Genomic DNA, 20,000 nt, shown 5'->3' with positions numbered 1-20,000 from the left:
ACACATTTAAACTCTAACAAAAATTATTAAGAGAGAGAGAGAGAGAGAGAGAGAGAGAGAGAGAGAGAGAGTACAGCGTCTCCTCTTACCTTTCGGAGTCCAGGAACATCACCAATCGCAGAACCGTCATCAGCGCGAACCCAGACGATGCTTGGGTCAGGTCGTCCGCGAACAGCGCAGTGGAGGGTGGCACCAGTAGAGTTGGAGAAGTCGACACGGTTGCTGGGTTCTTCGGTGATGACAGGGCCGCTTTCGTTGCACAGAACTGTGAAAAAAGTAAAAACAAACAAGATTAGGATACATGTAAACGCATGTCTTGGTACATAATAGATGATTAAACTAAAATCAACCTAGTAACAGAGATGTGAAGAGAGAAAAACAAAAAAGATTAGGATAGATAATAGATAATTAAATTAGTATCGATCTTAAATCAAGATATACTCGTATGTAGCAGGTTTGTATAGAAAGGTGTAACCAAATTATGGTTGTGCGCACGTATGTGCGAGTGCGTATTTACTAATTGTATTTACCAAATTGTAGTATACAAGAAAGAAGCAACGCTCGAAGGGTCCTTTATATATATATATATATATATATATATATATATATATATATATGTATATATATATATATGTATATATATATATATGTGTGTGTGTGTGTGTGTGTGTGTGTGTGTGTGTGTGTGTGTGTGTGTGTGTGTGTGTGTGTGTGTGTGTGTGTGTGTGTGTGTGTGTGTGTGTACAAGCGCGTGGGTACAGTACACCTTCAAGGCATTATTCAACACTAAATAACACTATTTAATGCGATGTGTGTTTTCCTCGCGGTTACAGACACTGCACAAAATTTCTGCATTCAAACATTTGCCGTAGGTCAAATACTCGGTTTCATGAGACTTTGAACTAAAACGAACTGTGCATACAGGAATACAAATTGCGTAAGAAAAAGGATCTGCACAGGAGCGCCTTTGCGTTTACAACAAGAGGATTTGACAATTACCGAAGGTCACAGAAAAAAGGATACAAAAATAAAAAATCAGTGAAGCGAGGAAAATTAACCATTTGCATACATGGATGCATACATGGATGCCCTGGTTTCCCTCTCCCACCCCCTCTCTCTCTCTTTCTCTCTCTCTCACACACACACACAACGAAGAAGAAATTTTTACACGAACAGCAAGCATTAGGCCCTGTTCACACAAACAAACAAAATACAGCAAGATGAAGATCAAAGAAATATATAACTTACTAAATAAAACCATAGCTAAATGTAATAAAGTGCCAGCTGAATTTTTTTGAATGCAAAAGTAGTAACGGATTTTTATCAAAATGTGACATAAAGAGAGAGAGAGAGAGAGAGAGAGAGAGAGAGAGAGAGAGAGAGAGAGAGAGAGAGAGAGAGAGAGAGAGAGAGAGAGAGAGAGAGAGAGAGAGAGAGAGAGAGAGAGAGAGAGAGAGAGTGAGAGTGAGAGTGAGAGAGAGAGAGAGAGAGAGACTGACTCCCAGCAACAAGAAGCAAATTGAATCCTATTCAAGGAGAGGACTGGCCTTGTCGGTTGGTAACTCGCCGGTGTGTCCCAAGCATATTCAACTTCACAGTTCACACGCTCGCCCTGATGTCTTTCAACTGGCTCAAAAGATCTAGTCCGAACAACCAACGGACACACACAATCACTTGCGTAAGTACGCCTTTGATTTTATACATTCTACTCTATTCTGTCGTGTATGTTCTCTATATTAGCTGTTACTTGGGTCTACACGAAAATGTTGTCAAATGCAAAATCACCCCAACCCTCAAACCAAACGAACTGCTGTGAGTAACCACTGACTCACCACTACCAAGCGTTCTGTTCTTGTCAGCTAACTCCGCTTTCAATTCAGCGCACCAGAAAGGCCTTTCACATCCTAGAAGTACGATATTGATTTGCATTTATGGATATGCAATGCCATGGGAGGCTGTGAGGCCTGCAAAGCTTGCATCAATGTCTATGGAACATCAGCCGCCTGGCGTGATGGAGCCACCGTGCGACATGACGTCATAATGGCGCGAAACTTTCCGTTATTTCAATCTTTCTTTAGTTGACATACTCTACTGTATGTTGTTCATCTTATCTGATTTCATTCTTTCTCTTATTCTAGCTGCTGCCATAAATCAGCTGTGATGGCTCCTTCGGTGACGAAGTGATTATGATATGCTAAAGCCAAGGTTACATTAATTCCTGATCTTAGCAACCGTCACTGGGATCCCGTACCAAGTTGTTGTATCCATATTCTACGCAAGCAATCACGTAGACCAGGGGTTCTCATTAGGGGTGAAATTCACCCCCAGGGGTGAATTTTGGGTTTTCTGGGGGTGAATTGTGACAACATTAAGTTTACGGAGTGAGGAAAGCAAATATAGGCTCTGGCCTATTTGGCCTGTCACCTGGGCTGGAATTATACCAGTGCTGACCCAGGTTAATCTTAGGATTAGAAAAGTGTTACGTTGTGCGATAATATCTACATATTATTTAGAATGCACCTTTTGAAACAGGCAATCTTGGAAAAGAGGGGGGAATGACATTCTGGCAAAGGGTGAAAGGGGTGTATGAGCCAAGCAAGGCTGAGAACCCCTGACGTAGACAAAAAGACAACGACAAAACGTACGCGCCGAAATTAATTTCCTGACTCAACTCTGTTTACTGGGCAAAAAGAATACAAACAAATGAGACTGAGTGGGGCACTGAGAGCATAAATTCTAAAGAAAAGTGATCACCAAAATAACGGTAGAATAATAAAGAAAAAAAACGCAATCTTGTGACGAACAAACTCTGAAGTTAATCAGTAAAATATGGACAAAACAATCAAAACATTAGGCGGAATGCTGTGGATTTTGCCTTTCTCTGGAGTACTGACAAAAGCGGGTCACTTCAAACATGGAGTCCCAATTATTTTAAGTAAATCAGCAGTTGGTCTTCCGAAGTTGCCAAGAGCCAGCCAGCAGAAGAACGACCGAACAGAACGTGAAGAACCGAGATAAAGAAGTTTGCAGAAGTGATGTGGCAAAGAGACCTATATTCAGTGGTGGACTTTTTTTGGACGACTGATTAACCAACCAGGAAAATAAGTAAATGTCTACGAATTTTTGGTCCCTATAATTACGAAACATAGGACCAGTTCCTGGTATTCATGACCAACAGGATTGAAGCATAAGCGTCCCTTGGTGTAAGCTCCTACCCCCACCTCTTATCTTATCAGAATCTTAGATATAATGCAGTAGGCGCGGGAAATTTTATCTTCATACTAGTTGAGTGTCCGTTTGCACCTGCACTGGTGCCTGTGTTATCCTTGTCAACTGGCTTATTAGTTCGACTTGTATGATTCTACGAGTATTCTGACTTTCACCAGGCAGCCAATGCCCCCACCCCTTTTTCCTCACCAGAGTGGGAAAAGTTAAACTATTCAATTAAAAATATTGATTAACCCACTCACTGACTACTTCATTCAATTTTTGTTTATTGTGTCTACCGCTAAGCGATCTTATTCATCTGAGGACGGGGATTCTAACAAGATGGAGAATGATGAGTATATGCATATCAACCCCTTTCGTACCTGGCGGCACTTTCATTTTATCCTGCTTGCCGCCAGGCTATCTAATTCATCTCCGTTTCACCCCCTTGGCAACGGACATAGACACAAAGATGAAAATAAAATTGTCCACGACAACTGCAATGTCTCTGTATAGATAAGACAAATTTGAAAGTTTGAAAAACAACCGATATGACGTCACTAGCGTTCCGTTAGTACTCAAAGGATTTCAAAAGATAAGCATGCCGACAGGAGACCTTTTGGTCCATATCTAGGTCGGATGCGAAAAAGAAAAAAGAAATCATAATAATAAATTAATAAATAAAAACTATAGTAATGTAAATAACAAATAAAATACATTAGTAAATGCATAGGTATAGTTAGATAATAAACAAACCAGGAAATAGTCAACAATAATAAATTGACATATAACTAATAATAAATGAGAATCAAACAGACAAATGATAACAAAACAAAAACAAATAATATAACAACGAAAACCATTGATATATGATACGATTTGAAAGTAGCACATGTTCCTTTACATGAATATGTTCATTCCGGGGAAAGCAATTATGTGCGTTCAATTATTCAATCTTCTGTATCAAAAGTAGAACACCATACCCTGTACATTGGTCATCGTTATCTGTGATAAAAAAATGACAGCGGGGTCATTCCACACCGACGATTAGATTATCATCAATTAATCCATCACAGGCCTGATATGAAACATTCCATAGAATAAATATCTCCGCAAAGAAAAATATGTCGTTACACCTCCCAGAGAGAGAGAGAGAGAGAGAGAGAGAGAGAGAGAGAGAGAGAGAGAGAGAGAGAGAGAGAGAGAGAGAGAGAGAGAAAGAGAGAGAGGTGGGGGGAGGGGAGAGAGAGAGAGTGATGAGAGAAGAGAAGAGAAGGGAAACAAGAGGAATAAGATTAGGGAAAAATACGTTCTTAATTGAATACACTTTCAAGTATTCCCCATTGCAATGAGCCTTTAGAATACTGAATGTATAAATTGGTTATGAATATTTTGTTTAAACTTGGCTTCCCTTGACTAGCTCCCCGCTCATATTTAACAGAAATTACCTCCAGTCCGGTGCCAGTAGGCTCTACTCCGGTTCCGGGACTTAAACCAGGGAGGCGTCTGGTTCCACAGGGAGTACAGGTGACCGGGTTTGAAAGGTAACATACAACGTGAGGTGCAGTGAGGAGATTTTTTTACGGTCACCTGATCCCATCGGTCACTCCACTATAAAATTTCCATTAAATTTATAATTTACCCGAGTGAGTGTGTGTGTGTGTGTGTGTGTGTGTGTGTGTGTGTGTGTGTGTGTGTGTGTGTGTGTGTGTGTGTGTGTGTGTGTGTGTGTGTGTGTGTGTGTGTGTGTGTGTGTGTGTGCACCCTCATACTAATGTAATGGGAACCACTGTCAATCTATACGAAACGAAGCACCTTTTGCCACAAAAACAAGAAGCACAATCCACATAAGCCGAAAAATATTCCAAGCCCAAAGAAATACTTCACACACGTCAAAATATGGACACCAAATATCATCACATCCACCCTAATGCGACAATCAAAACCACAGACATAAACTGAAAAAGACAATTCCATGTTACTCTGTTCTAACAGACACAAACCCGTGTCAGCATTAAAAGGAAAACAAGGAAAAATAACACTTTCAATCACAACACTAATTTTGCATTGTGGGTTGAATATGTTATGGATACAACGTGCAAAATTACTCGGATAATTTACTCTGTCATACTAATAACGACACAAATAAACAGAATTATAAGTTTTGGTATGTAAATAACTTGCAATACAATATAAGTATTCAAGAATAAACAAAATATTATTTTGAATTAACAAAATTATTCGAGAAAACAGGTGACCAAACAGAGAACAGAATTAGAATAAACAAATTTATTTAAGGGATGAACAAATCTATTTTCCTTTGAAAATACTGGAGACAATAATAAATATAGGGATTTCCAAATAAACAAACTAATATCATGAACAACCATAATACAATAAACAACATGAATAAACAAAACGTCGTACCAAATCACATGTGACAGATAACATCCACCCTCGCACATCCAGATATGAATTGCCAACGTGTGCTTGTTCGCGCGCCTGAACTGCACCAACTCCAGTGAACCACACACTGTCCCACACACATCTACCTACCACAGAGCCGAAAGGATATTGTGTGACAAAAACACTGCCATGTCGTGTTTTATCTAACCAATGCCAACACCCAGCAGGGCTTTGTCACGATTTTTTATAGTTACTACAATAAACAAATATCAACCACCCAGTTCGCTACTTTTTTAATCTTCATTCATTCATCCTACCCCTTACTCTTACCCAACATTTTTTTTTATCTTGGCTTCAGCTGTGACACTTTTAAATATTCTTTTTAGACATCTTGGTGTTCCTCAGCTGAATAAAGTCTTCTATTGTTTACTAGAATAGTATAATTAGGCCCGTATGAAGAGGTGAGGTATAATATATAATGGAATAGTCACCAGTTTCTTTGGGAAAGTATGTGCAACAGCAATAAACATCGACAAGCCAAACATCTGAATACCAATCTAACCGGTTACATTACACATATCAATGATTACATAATTTACAATTCTGCCAGGCATACCTGGTTCTCCCTAAACCTCAAAGAATGTCGGAATTATCATCACAAACCATTCTAAACATTTTCCTCTCCCGTGCGCGTCGTGAAACGCGAGATATCCAAGCCAAGGAAAAGAAAACGGTTACCTGCCAAATGCGCTCGGACGCTAAAGTGGAACGTTTTGAATCGGCTTGCTCTGTCGACGCCGCTTCTGATATAGAGACACCCGCCAATCAAGAGCCCTCGTCTCATTAGCTCTCAAAGCAAAGCCTAATCGGTTCAACCTTAACGATGAAAAGAAAAGACCAATCTTTTTGGATATTAAAGCTCACATGCCCTTCTGAATGTTTCAGTGTGTATATTTCTCCCAAGCCATAACATACACTTTCTTTTGAATACAATGGTTTTCTAAGTCTAAATGCTTATATCTTGGTATTAGCTCACACCAAAATATATTAACTACGTTCCCGTGATGGTGAAAATCACACAAGTTTTGCCCGTGTGTCATTTATGCACTACTGTTTCTTAGAGTATTAGGATGGTTTGGACACATGGAAAGAATGAGTGAAGTAATATTAGTAAAAGAGGTGTGGAAGGCAGAGGTGGAAGGAGTAAATATGAGAGGGCGTCATAGGATGAGATGGATGGATGGGGTAAAAGGGGCATTACGAAAGAGAGGAATGTCTGTTGAGGAAGGACGGGAGAAGACAGAGGATAGGGGTGAATGGAGAAGGATTGTGTGTGGATGATACTGTAGTGCAAGAGAAGTATGTATGAGAAATAAATTGACGCAGCCCGAAGGGATTTCTCCCCGTCTTCTCCTTTTCTGCATGAGGGGACGGAGAGGGAGGGTCGCCGATTTAATGAAGCGGCCTTGCTGTGGATGTGCTGTGTATTGCGACACTGCTTCTGACCCAGGGCAGTGGACGGGATGCAGGGATGACCCGTCATCCAGGAGGTGCCAAGATGAGAGGGAGGGAGGAGGGTGGAGGGGAATGGAGTATGTAGGGGATGGAATGGGTGGGAGTGGTTTCTATGCCTTTTTTTTTTGGCTACCGTGTAAGAGGGAAAAGTCTTTGGTATATGTATGTATGTATGTTTCTTAGCCTCTTGCAGATTCTTTCAATTCTTTATAAAATCGTATGTCATCCAAAAACTACTACTATATTTCGGTGTGTTAATTCCTTCAGAAAGGCTTCTGGAATTGTCTAGTGTAAAACCTTCTGCTTTTATTTATTTTATTCTGGTTATTACTGACCGACTTTATTGAACATATAAATATATCTCTCGTGGCCAGATGAAACGACGCGACCTTTTAGTTACAATATTCGTATGCATATACAACGTTTTATTTTAGTTGCTGTTAGACGATTTTATTCGGCTAGGGAAACCCTTGGCTTTACGATTTTCAATCCCCTTTGTCAGGAAACCTCTCTTCTACTGAACAAAATCGTCTCCCTGTATCCACAAAAATGTCACCCTGCTGACGAACATACGAAATGTTTTATGCATTGACTCCATACCAAAACGAGTATTTGGAATCTGCAATTCGACCCTCCTACCGGAACACATTCAAAACTATCCAATCAACTCCCTATGTCAAGAACAGCGTATTCCACAACGTACACAATCCACATAGATCAAACCACAGCATTTCGGGGTTGACCAGAGTGTAGCAAAGCGGAACTTGAAAGTTTGTTTATAATCGTATCATAGCAGGGCCTTGCCATATTTGGCAGCCAATTGGGCGGGACGATCTACGCCCACAAAGTGCTATCGCCGCACCCAGCACCACTACCCCCGGTTTTCCACGCCCTGTTTTGGGCCACTACGTTCAGCTCACATTACATCGGATAATTTTCACTGATCCGACTGATAATTCTTCGCTTTAAGAACTTCGTTACGATGATGCACTACCTATTTTGTTTTGGCTAACGCCAGGCGATTTCGTTCAGGGTTAAGACCACGTGCTCAAGGGGGGCCTCCCTTAAGGTAACGGTAACAGACGCTCATGCGAAAGGCACATTTGTATCCTGTGATCGTCTTCTCCACTAGTTCTACCTCTATAATCGACAAAATCGGTTGTACGTGTAATCCTTTATAATCTAATAGTTCTTCATTTATATATTCTATTATGAATTTTATTCCACCATTTAGTTTTCTTAAATCCCTTTTCCTAATTTCAAGAAGCTGAACAAGACAGTTAACATTATACTTGCGACTTCATTAGCATGCTCATCATGACAGCGCAGTTAGTATTCTCCTCAAAAGGACTAATCCTTCTGACGACTCTTTTACACTATTTGAGTAAATATCCATGAAGTAACAAACGCACTACAATTACATACAGGTGCATCATTACTACTTATACCTGTATCACAATAGTATCCTATATAACACAGAAAAATCGCACACATTTGGTCGTGGACAGGAAATGTATATGTAAATACGTATATATATATATATATATATATATATATATATATATATATATATATATATACACATATATCCATACAAAGGCCATGACCATCAGTTGTTTAGAGCCTAATGTTGAATAATGCCTTCTTTTAAGTCCGAAAAAAATGTATTAAACCTTGTGATTCAGTGCAGAATGTACCACAGCCATAAACATAAACGAGCATCAGTAACAGACCCAGCATCCACTACGTGAAGGTAGGGCACTGAATAGTCAGTCTCGTAACACAGAATCGAATACCAATTTTTAGTTTGATATTGTTTTTTTTTTAGTTATCCCTTTCCCCTCCCATCTCTCTCTCTCTCTCTCTGTGTGTGTGTGTGTGTGTGTGTGTGTGTGTGTGTGCTTACGCGTGTGCTCAAGTTTGTAGGCTCGTATTTTGAGTCAAGAGATATTCCATGGAAGTTTTGCAAGAAAACTGTTGAAAGACTAGATTGCTTCCGTTCTGTACACTGGTTCTGTAATGAGAAGTAATGAGTGCAAGGACTCAAAGACTGACAGTAAACTGTTCTTATTATTTTCATGTGCTGTTCAATAGGCAACATTTTGATGACACCAAAGGCAAATCAGACACAGATAGGAGCTTTTGATTTCCTGGTATCAATTATTCATATCTGTCTACGTTTCATTTTGCTATCATAGCCCAACTAACTCCAATTGACGCGTGAGAATTATTAGTAGGAAGGATGGGGGAGAGGGAAAGTTTGGGGGATGAATAATAATACCGAGGAATATTACATTTAAAAATCCTGACAGCTGGCGCACCGGTGGGTAGGTTTGTCAGTTAAGGGGCGAAAAAATACCCAAGGGCATTCACATCGAACAAAGTCTTGTACGACGATGAGACGAAGTTCATCTCGCACGCATTCGGTCGCAGGATCCCACGCAATTCGATTCTATTCGGCTAAGGAACACAGAACTACGACCTGAAGAAGGTATAGGTCCTCCCTAGGGGTGTGGGAGGAGCCCCACTTCAAACTCCCCAGACTCCACCATGAAACCAAGTTCTTGACCGTTGCAAATATTTCCCAAGCGAAGCAATTTCTTTGCCAATAATTATACAATATCTAATTGAGACATTGTGCGCTAGTGCTACAGCATGATAATGAACTGTTGTTCTTGATTTACTCCGATACGATTACTCTCATACGGGCTCCTCAACAATGAACACGGGAGAGTTGACATAATACATATTTATCCTCTTTCAAGTTTGCTCTACACATATTCTTTCAACTGCCAAACGCATAATGTAGTGCTTCTTCCCTGTCCCGGCAAACATTCCATCCACAGTAGCACGGGGCAGATGATGATGCTGAAGAAGAAAAAAATAATAATAAATTGACGAGCCGGTAAACAAAGCCTGACTTGGTAGCGTCCCACTGATGACGTCACGACCGACTCGCGACCAGCTTTGATATCAGGGCGCGGCTGATTTCAGGCTAAGAATTTATTTAGAGGGTGGTTCAGTCTTCTCCCTAGTTTCAGAGTGGAGAATTCTTGATAACTAATCTCTCACAGAAATCTAAATCAGGAGCCTCAAAATTGCGTGAACGAAATTTCCGACAGTATATAATCGAATTTTATACTAGTTCAATAACAGAAACGAATGCAACACTTATGACACACCGAGAGAATAAATAAAAAATATTAGATTCAAGCTTGATTTCCTGCATGTGAAGGTATCTACTTTTTCAATGCCTAAGATAAAAACGAATATCGCAACAAAAAATTGTCGACAGACTAATTCATCCATTAATCCGTTAAAACTTAAATCCTTTGAGAGTGAGCGATGCAGGATGTTCATGCAAATCGATGCCCAAAGCAATTGCGTCAAGGCCGGGCAGATCCCATCTCCCTAACCCTTCACAGTTCACACGAAATAAATATATAGTATCTGATTTCAGACATTTAAAAGTTAAGCAAATAAAAACGTGCAGTCAACTTTAGTATTCTCTCTTAAACGATCGAAATAGGAAACTGATTTTTCTGGGATTCTGTGAAAAGCAGCGTGACACAAATCACAAAACAAGCTGGCTCAGACTACATGAATCCCAGATCGGCGGACGACGACCGCCAAACATGGACATGTTTGGACCTTCGACCACAAAAAGAGAATCTCCCAATTCAACACGATTCCACCGAAACCGTACACTTATTGCATATTTAACACCCTGTGAATATTACAAGCAGATATAGACGCAGACCGTTCGACCCAGCGGGAAAAGTCGCCGACAAGCATGAATGATTTCAAATTCTCGCAAGGAGTTGGTGGGTGGGACGAAGGGAAGGAGGGGGTGGGAGCAAAGTTCCACTTCTCTCTGTCTGCCCCGTCACCCTCCACTGCCCACACTCTCACTAACTCAAGGGTCACCACCTTGCCGCCAGTGGGGCATCGTTCCAAAGATAGCCTTTCCATGCTAAAGAGGCACTGCCAGTTCGTTCGTGCGTTGTTACAAAACAGAGGACGGTTGAGGTCAGAAAGTAAACGTCGGGTGAGGAGTTTGCAAAAATATGTGAATATTCTAAAAAACAGACGAGAGGAATCCCACATTGGAAAGTGGAGTGGAGCGTGAGAGATGATATACGAGATAAGGAGGTTGGAAACGTGGATGCGTAGTGTAGAAATGTGGAGAGGTGGCGAGCGAGACGGCAGCTGCAGAACGTGCCACGCTGCCGCCACCTGCCCTCCCCGCCCCACTCACCTTCCACGCTCACTCATGTCCTTCGTCCCTTCAGTCCCTTAGATCAACCACGACAGTAACGCTTCACAGGAATGACGGCACCCTTTAGCATGCTTGCTGGCAAAAGATGATGACAACAAGGAAGCAATTGAAAGTTAGCCTTATTATACATATTTTAATTTTAATGTTTCATATATATTTGCACCTAGTATACAAGTTTGACACATTTAATGACTGTTGGGTAAACTTCAGCGTAGGCGGGAAATGTTATTTCTTGTATGGAATTGAGCTTGTGTGATGTGCCACGGAAAAAATCAATAATATTGACGCAGTCTTTCGTGGGAACGTTACGTGCCGTGCCTCAAGCAAACAGAAGCTCTTCTTTTCCTCCTTCTCACCCTCCCCTCCTGCACTCGTTGTCACATTTAAATAGTGAGGCAGCTGAGCGAGTAACCGTCGTCGCTTTGGGTAGCCTATCAGGATGCGCCCACGTGCTCACGTCAGACATGCGGGCCTTTAACACACAGTACATAATGCACAAACATAAACGAAAAAAGTATAGATTCCCAGGATTTCACGTTAACGATAAAGTATTCAAATGAACCACACGAAGAGTATAGAAGGACTAGGAGGTCCGGTCAATACAGAAAGAACAAAGGACTAGGTCTCGGTTTTATCCATCAAATGAGTGCTTTGTGTACCTCAACTGGTGAGGCCGCTGAGCAAGGTGCTGGACGAGGAGGCAAGGACACTGAGGCAGGTGCTGTGGACGCAGTCTTAAGACGACTATCAAGGACACTGGCGGAAAACCGCCATTTCATTTCTTCGTTATATATTTACCCCCTGCCTGAGCATCATTGATATTGGGAACGCTGCATGAGGTTGACGTCATTGTTCTGCTAAAGTGTGTGATATGATTATTTTGTTATTTACACTTCTAATGAGGACCGTAGGGTCGATACATTAAGTTTGTTAGCGCTATATGATTTAATTCAACTAAGAAAAACCTTCATAAACGCCAGAGTTTATTATATAAAGTGACTTCCCCATAGTAGTTCCGGAATGAAATGCGGTTTAGAATGAAATATATCCAGTCAGAGAGGAATCCACATCAAAATAATGATAGAAAAAATGTAAATTTATCAAGATTGAACATACTCAGAGAATTTCCTCAGGAATTTTAAGTCAGATGTGCAATGCAGGAAAGAATCTACTCATAAACTAAATATGGATATGAAAGGCGAGGCTGGAGCAGTGTGATTCACCACCGTCTTAGTTCACGTGCCGGACTCGTGATCGACAGGTATTTCGTCCCTATATGATATTTCGGTGCTCGTATATAGCCTAATCAATGGGTAATGTTGTGACTTCACACACACACACACACACACACACACACACACACACACACACACTCAAAACTTGTCCACCAGAGCTGGAGTGCCGGCTCGCAGTACAGTGACGCTGAAATTCTCAGCCATGGACGGGATTAATTCGGATGTTTGGAGGAGAAGGGGAGGGGGTGTAATAAGCAAAATGCATTTCTTCACTAATACAATAGTCAGTCCCCCATCCACCCATAAAAAATCTAACCAATAATCTTTTCGACAAAAAAAAAACATAGTTGCCGTCAGGCGAGTTTATTCATATTCGTGGGATCCAAAGCTATCTCGATTTCTTCCTGTACCAAGTGTCACGTTTCCTTATAACTTCAATAGGCGTCTCGCAGTTTTATTCCGTTCTAAGTCTCTTACCAGCGGGGAATTTGGATTTTTAAAAGTCTGTGTTGCAATCTACCTTAAAAAATACACGATGTTGCTTCAGTGCAAAGCTGTGACAGAACAGCTATACTCTTCATGCTATTGTTTAACAGTGTAAGAGTATTATAAGTATGAGTTTACGGGCGTCAGTGTTAGTGTGGTCTATGATAAAACAACTTTGCCCTTGATAAAAATAAATATATAAATTGATAAATAGAAAATGGACGAATGAATAAACGAATAAATGTATAAATACAAAATAAAAAAAAATAAAAAAAACAAGGGCAACAACAAAAGACGACTGAAACCACGAAAACGACAACAATGAAAACAACAAGGACGGTGCACAGGACGTCGACAACGGTGAAAAACGCTCCCAGCTCCACACCGACGACTTGGGAGGCGAGGGGGTGGCGTCGATACGTTTCGTCTCTAAACCGTCTCCTCATCTCACTAAGCAAGTCGGCAGCTCCACACTGGGCCTGTTTTCGTCAACTGTGGTGAATTTATTTGGGTAGAAACGATTTCATTTAAATGTTTTGTTTTTCGAATCTCCAAATGTGAAATTACGTTTGTGTCAAACATCCTATTGACGAACCAAGAAAAATTAAATCTATACGAATGTTATAGAAAGTTGACTGTGTTCTTGGAAGTCTAGGCTATTATGAAGGAAGTCTTCCAGCTATTAAGATTCACAACCTTTGAAGCGGGTGACTGATTTGTTTCCCAAGGCGGCTTGAGGGCTTACATGCACTCAAAAACGCACACGCATGCGCGCACACACACACACACACACACACACACACACACACACACACGTACACACACACGCACACACACACACGCACACACGCATGCACACACGCATGCACACACGCACACACACACACACACACACACACACACACACACACATTGCAATAAAACAGGACGACACCGTAGGCGGGGTTGCCTTCTCATGTACAAGCTACAAGGCCGTTTCTTCAACTGCTCCCCGACACACCTACTGGTACCTGCCGTCTCACTGTCCACTACACCTGTTAGAATATAATATCCCCGTGACTCCCAGTGCACCTGCCAACACCTACCCCTCCGTAACACCCACTACACCTTCCGAGATGAGGAGGAGCCTACGCCAGGAGGCGCGTACGTGCGGCCGAAGCCATAACCTCTGCCCTAAGCAATTGGACTGTTGAGACAGGTAATATACAGTCACTGCTGGGAATGGGAGAGACGGACGGGTTTCGAACCCACAACTAGGCGCATGCGAGGTCAACACGGTTCCGGTTACGCCACCAGCGCACAACGCTCACAACCCATTAGGACATTTCTTCCCTTTCTCTCTACCTGATTAAGAGGCAACCCCCACTTCCTATGCCACTCCTTCCTCCACCCCTGACGAAGTACAACCTGATTCAAAAGAGTTTGACAACGGTTTAAGTGTTGTCCTTATCCACAAACAAATGGCTCCAGTAGATAATGTTTTATAATACAACATTCCAACTTATTAGCAATTACCATGCAAATCTGCAGTATAATGAGCATACAGAGATAACGAAGCTTATCTCTCAGTTGATGAGAATACTAGGAGAAGTTTGGAATTGGACTGGGCAAGACACGAGTCCTACTGGAGTGAGTGGCCCTAAGACACGTGTCTAGGTCCTCCACGCGTCTGGACCGAAAGCAGCTCTTTACACAATCCAAATGAGCTTACACAACAGCCCAAATGAGCTCACACAACTTGCACGTTCCACGTGACAACCTATACCACGTGATCATATGATGACACGCAGCTTTCATAAACAACCCCATTTTTCTACACGCTATAAGGGGTTTGGATCCTTTCAAATGAGACTGGATCCATCTTGAAGGGGTTGGATCCCTCTTCAGGTAGTTGGATTATTTTTAATGGAATCTAATCCTTTAAGAGGAATCCAACTCCATTAAGAGGGATCAAACTCTATTATATAAGGATTTCATTCCATTAAGAATTAGCCAATCCCCCTCGCGTTCGGCTGGGACCGAAGCCGTCTCATTTGCCCTGGGGTAGGATAATGACATTCCTCAAGCTGAAATACGCTAGACAGCAGCTGTAATAATGCTAAGTTAGTAAAAAATAATGTTAAATCTTTTGTTCCTCTTAATACGTTCGGTATCTGCTTTATACATACACACACACACACACACACACACACACACACACACACACACACATATATATATATATATATATATATATATATATATATATATATATATATATTACAATTGTATGGAATAAGATGATAAATTTAGCATAATTGTGCTACATCTGCTCACCCTGATATTGCGCCTAGTATACTCTTACCTTCACACATACACGGACACATGTATTTATATACAAGCCCGTGCATATTCGTATATATTACAAAACTATAAATACATATACTACCATCATCCAGACCTAATTCAGTAGCACCACAATACCAGTATATACAAACACACAAACTACTCAACAATGGAGGACATGTCTGCAACTATCTCAAAGAACACGGGGCAGGTTCAAAGTCCGCTGAGGCACTACAAGACCCCTGGACTACCCACACGTGCCTGCATATCCTTACGTCATCCTCGAATATCCTCCTCGACTTCGGGATGAGTTAAACACTTCACTTGGTGTTCTACTCCGCCTTGTGTCCATCTCGATATCTCCTCTCCTTCTCGTCCTCGTCCCCCTCCTCCTCGTCCTCGTCCTCCTCCTCCTCGTCCTCCTACTCCTCTTCGTCCTGCTCCATCACTCAAATGTCATTCACACCACCACCCCCAATCCCCCCACCCCCACCCCGACTCTACGATTACCATACATGAATTTCTATTCATGGTTCCCTCAATACGTTCCCCCATCAACATCACCAACGTATCGTCACTACCACAATTACCATCATCACCGAAGCTACAATGTTCCACCAATATCACCACCACTAATGCCACCATCAACGCCAGCACCGTCACTACCATTATCACCATCATCACCGACGCTACCATATACCACCAATTTTACCACCACCATTGCCATCACAATCAAAGCCCTTCAATACAGGCGCTCCAACATTACCTCTCTCCCTCCCTCACTCACTCACCTCCAGCTCATCACCTCCACTGATTCACCTATTCACCCTAAAAGAGCCTTGTCAAGTCAGCCTCAAGCGAAACCTCAAGGGTTAACCTTACAAGAGACAATGAGAGAGAGAGAGAGAGAGAGGGGGGGGGGGAGGTAGAGGGGGTGAGGAGAGGAGGCCAGGCAGAGCAGAAAAAAAAAATGGTCAATTTGCATACCGGTTATATTAAGAAGCTGTTTGACTGATGGAACAGCCTAGCTGTAGTAATAGTTACCTTACAGCCAGAACATTACTCTCGCACACATACACACACACACATGTAAATTCATATCATATTACATACAAAAATACCTGCATTCATTGAAAGCGATCGTACACATACGTTCCCACCTACTCACTCTCACATAAAAATACCCGCGATCGAGCACAGTCACCCCCATACACACGCACGTCATGCATGTATATATATATATATATATATATATATATATGTGTGTGTGTGTGTGTGTGTGTGTGTGTGTGTGTGTGTGTGTGTGTGTGTGTGTTATTTTAGCTCGGTATTCGTAAACTTAACACCTCAAAGTGAATTCCAAACTGAAACCTGTGAAAAGTCTGGGGTAAACTTACTCACTACGGTAAATATAACAAAAGAAAAAATTAAAAGGTGTATAGACAAACTCAAAGTTAATAAAACACCAGGGCCTGACGGTTGGCATCCAAGAATCTTAAAGGAAATGAAAAATGAGATTGTTGTTCCATTAGAAATTATTTTCAAGAAATCCATCATATCCGGAGATGTCCCAAGAGAATGGAAGCTAGCTAACGTTACTCCCATATTCAAAAAAGGTGACAAAAAGAAACCAAATAACTATAGGCCTATAAGTTTGACTTCAATCGTAGGAAAAATAATGGAAACTATCATCAGAGATGCTATCGAACATCATTTAGAAAGTAACCGTTTGATAAATGATAGCCAGCATTACTCGAATTCTACAACACAGTTATCTCCAATTATGACAAAAGAAACAATATAGATTTAATATATCTAGACTTTGCAAAAGCTTTTGATACCGTCCCACACGAAAGACTACTTACTAAATTAGCTTTGCATGGAATAAGTGGTAGCCTATTAGGTTGGACTAGTGATTGGTTGAATGGTCGAAAACAGAGAGTTGTTTTAAATGGAAAAACTTCTGGATGGAAAAGTGTTGCAAGTGGAGTTCCTCAGGGTTCCGTTCTTGGGCCACTTCTATTCATAGTATATATAAATGATATAGACCATGGACTAAAATCTACTGTTTCCAAATTTGCTGATGATACAAAACTGTGCGGAGTGGCAAATGATCACTCAAACCAATTAGATATTCAAGTAGATTTAGATAAATTACAGCAATGGTCTGAAAAGTGGCTAATGAAATTTAACACAAGTAAATGCAAGGTAATGCATATAGGTAAAAATAACAGTAAGTACGATTACAAGTTATTTGGTAATTCGTTAACAAAAGTGGATAGTGAAAAAGATCTCGGCGTAATTATCAGTAACGACCTCAAGTCATCCAAGCAGTGTATTTCAGCCTCTGAGAAAGCAAATAAGATTCTGGGACTGATTGCGCGATCTTTTGATTTCAAAAGTCCATCACTCATTAACAAGCTATATAAATCGTTAGTTCGTCCACATTTGGAATATGCTGTTTCCGTATGGTCACCGAATCTCATTAAAGACATTGACAGATTGGAAAAAGTACAACGGCGAGCCACAAAACTGATTCCAAATATCAAAAATAAATCATACGAAAATCGACTAAAACACATGAATCTGTTTTCCCTAAAAAAGCGTAGACTCAGAGGTGACTTGATACAGGTCTTTAAGATTTTAAAGGGAATTGACAACATCAAAAGTGACAACATTTTCACATTGAATGAGAATCAGACAAGAAACAATGGTCTCAAACTGTCCGGAAATAGATTCAATTTGGAAGTAGGTAGAAACAACTTTGCCAACCGTGTAGTAAATGAATGGAATAAACTTCCTGCTCAGGTAGTGCAATGTAGTTCAGTTCGAAGCTTTAAGAATCAGTTAGATAAATACCTAAGCAAGATGCTGTAATGATTATAATTTATCTTATATTATTTGTTTTTGTTTTGTTATCATTTGTCTGTCTGATTTTCATTCATTATTAGTTATATGTCAATTTATTATTATTTACTATTTACCTGTTTGTTTATTATTTAACTATACCTATGCATTTATTTATGTATTTTATTTGTTATTTACATTATTATAGTTTTTATTTATTGTTTTATTATTAATATGATTTTTTTTCGCATCCGACCTAGATATGGATCAAAAGGTCTCCTGTCGGCATGCTCCGCCTTTGTAATCCTTTGTAATCCTTTATACAAGTACACTCGAAATCTTACTGGCGTAAAAATGTTTACACAAACGTAAACATTCATTCATTCATAAAGTCATACAAACATTTACAACAGATATCATACTCACCCACCCCCAAGCACAGCAGTTACTCGTACAAAACCCCCACCAACACACACACAAATCTCCACAAAAGTACCAATGTACCATGTACTAATAAGGACTTGAACCGCATCGCCTCAAGACCACTAAAACATGTTGCTCCTTTAACCCCTTCGTTTGGATGAGTCACTTTTCATACTGTCTAACGTCAAGCTCTATAATTTAGCACTGGAAAGGAACTTGTACAGACGGGGGCAGACACAAACTGAATAAAGTCGTCAGTTTATTTTATTATAAAATATATTAAGGAGATACCCAAATAAATGGAATAAATCGAACGTATATTCCCTTAAGTCCATGAATCACCTCTCAGCTGAATAAAATCGCCCGGCACCAGAAAAAGATATTTCCACTCCACTACACAAAAACTTTCCCCTTCTCATTCACCCCGCTCTTCTCCACTCTGAGATTTTCTAAATGTAAAGGCAAATTAATTTCCCACGAGTCCTTGCGTTCCTTTGAGTTATTTTGTGCGTGTATATATATATATATATATATATATATATATATATATATATATATATACATATATATATACGTGTACAATTAAATCTATACACGTAAATAGTAAATGTGTGTGTATGTGTGAGTATGCGTGTCCAGGCAAATTCGCAGTGCAACTATGCACGAATCCACAAATTAACGAAAAAACCCCAATTCCTCCACCATCAGTTCCACATGTCTCAAACCCACTCCATACACATGCCATGCCCATACCCTACACCCTCCAGACACTTTTGATCCACGTGAGTGCATACACCCTCCAGACTAAGTTAAAATATTCGTCCTCAGACCTCAAGTCCCACTTATCGTAAGTGTTACTTAAACTACCGAGTCCAGTCATATGACGAGACACTCCGTGAGAGAGTTAGAGCAAGATAGATTGAGAAAGAGAGAGAGAGAGAGAGAGAGAGAGAGAGAGAGAGAGAGAGAGATCATGAACTTCTGTGACACCTCTTCAGCAGCCTACATTGACTTATCCTTTCGTAAACTGTGGTAGTCTTAATTTCAATTGAACTGTCGCCAGGCGATTTTATTTATCCTATACTTGTGAATGAACGGCATATATATATACATATAAATATATATATATATATATATTATATATATATATATATGTCAGGGTTCGAATCCCTTGGCAGAGTTTCTAAAATGTACAATCCCTCATAAACACACACAACCCACACATACGCACACGCGCACACACACACACACACACACACACACACACACACACACAC

General features: G+C 40.6%; 1 protein-coding gene across 50 annotated transcripts in view; it reads right to left on the bottom strand.

Annotated features, from left to right (window-relative positions):
• The window catches only part of Dscam1 (Down syndrome cell adhesion molecule 1), a 635,227-nt gene that overhangs the window by 335,268 nt on the left and 279,959 nt on the right, over nt 1-20,000 (bottom strand). For all 50 annotated transcript variants that reach the window (XM_076206304.1, XM_076207477.1, XM_076208806.1 and 47 more), the window contains exon 3: nt 90-265. In XM_076206304.1, the coding sequence (XP_076062419.1) occupies nt 90-265 (176 nt within the window). The remainder of the gene's footprint in view (nt 1-89; nt 266-20,000) is intronic.

The sequence above is a fragment of the Oratosquilla oratoria genome, chromosome 1 (genome assembly GCF_046742065.1).
Source record: "Oratosquilla oratoria isolate Oo_2021 chromosome 1, ASM4674206v1, whole genome shotgun sequence".
NCBI lineage: Eukaryota > Metazoa > Arthropoda > Malacostraca > Stomatopoda > Squillidae > Oratosquilla > Oratosquilla oratoria.
The sequence above is the reverse complement of the archived record's forward strand: the minus strand, read 5'-3'. Positions and strand labels throughout refer to the sequence as shown.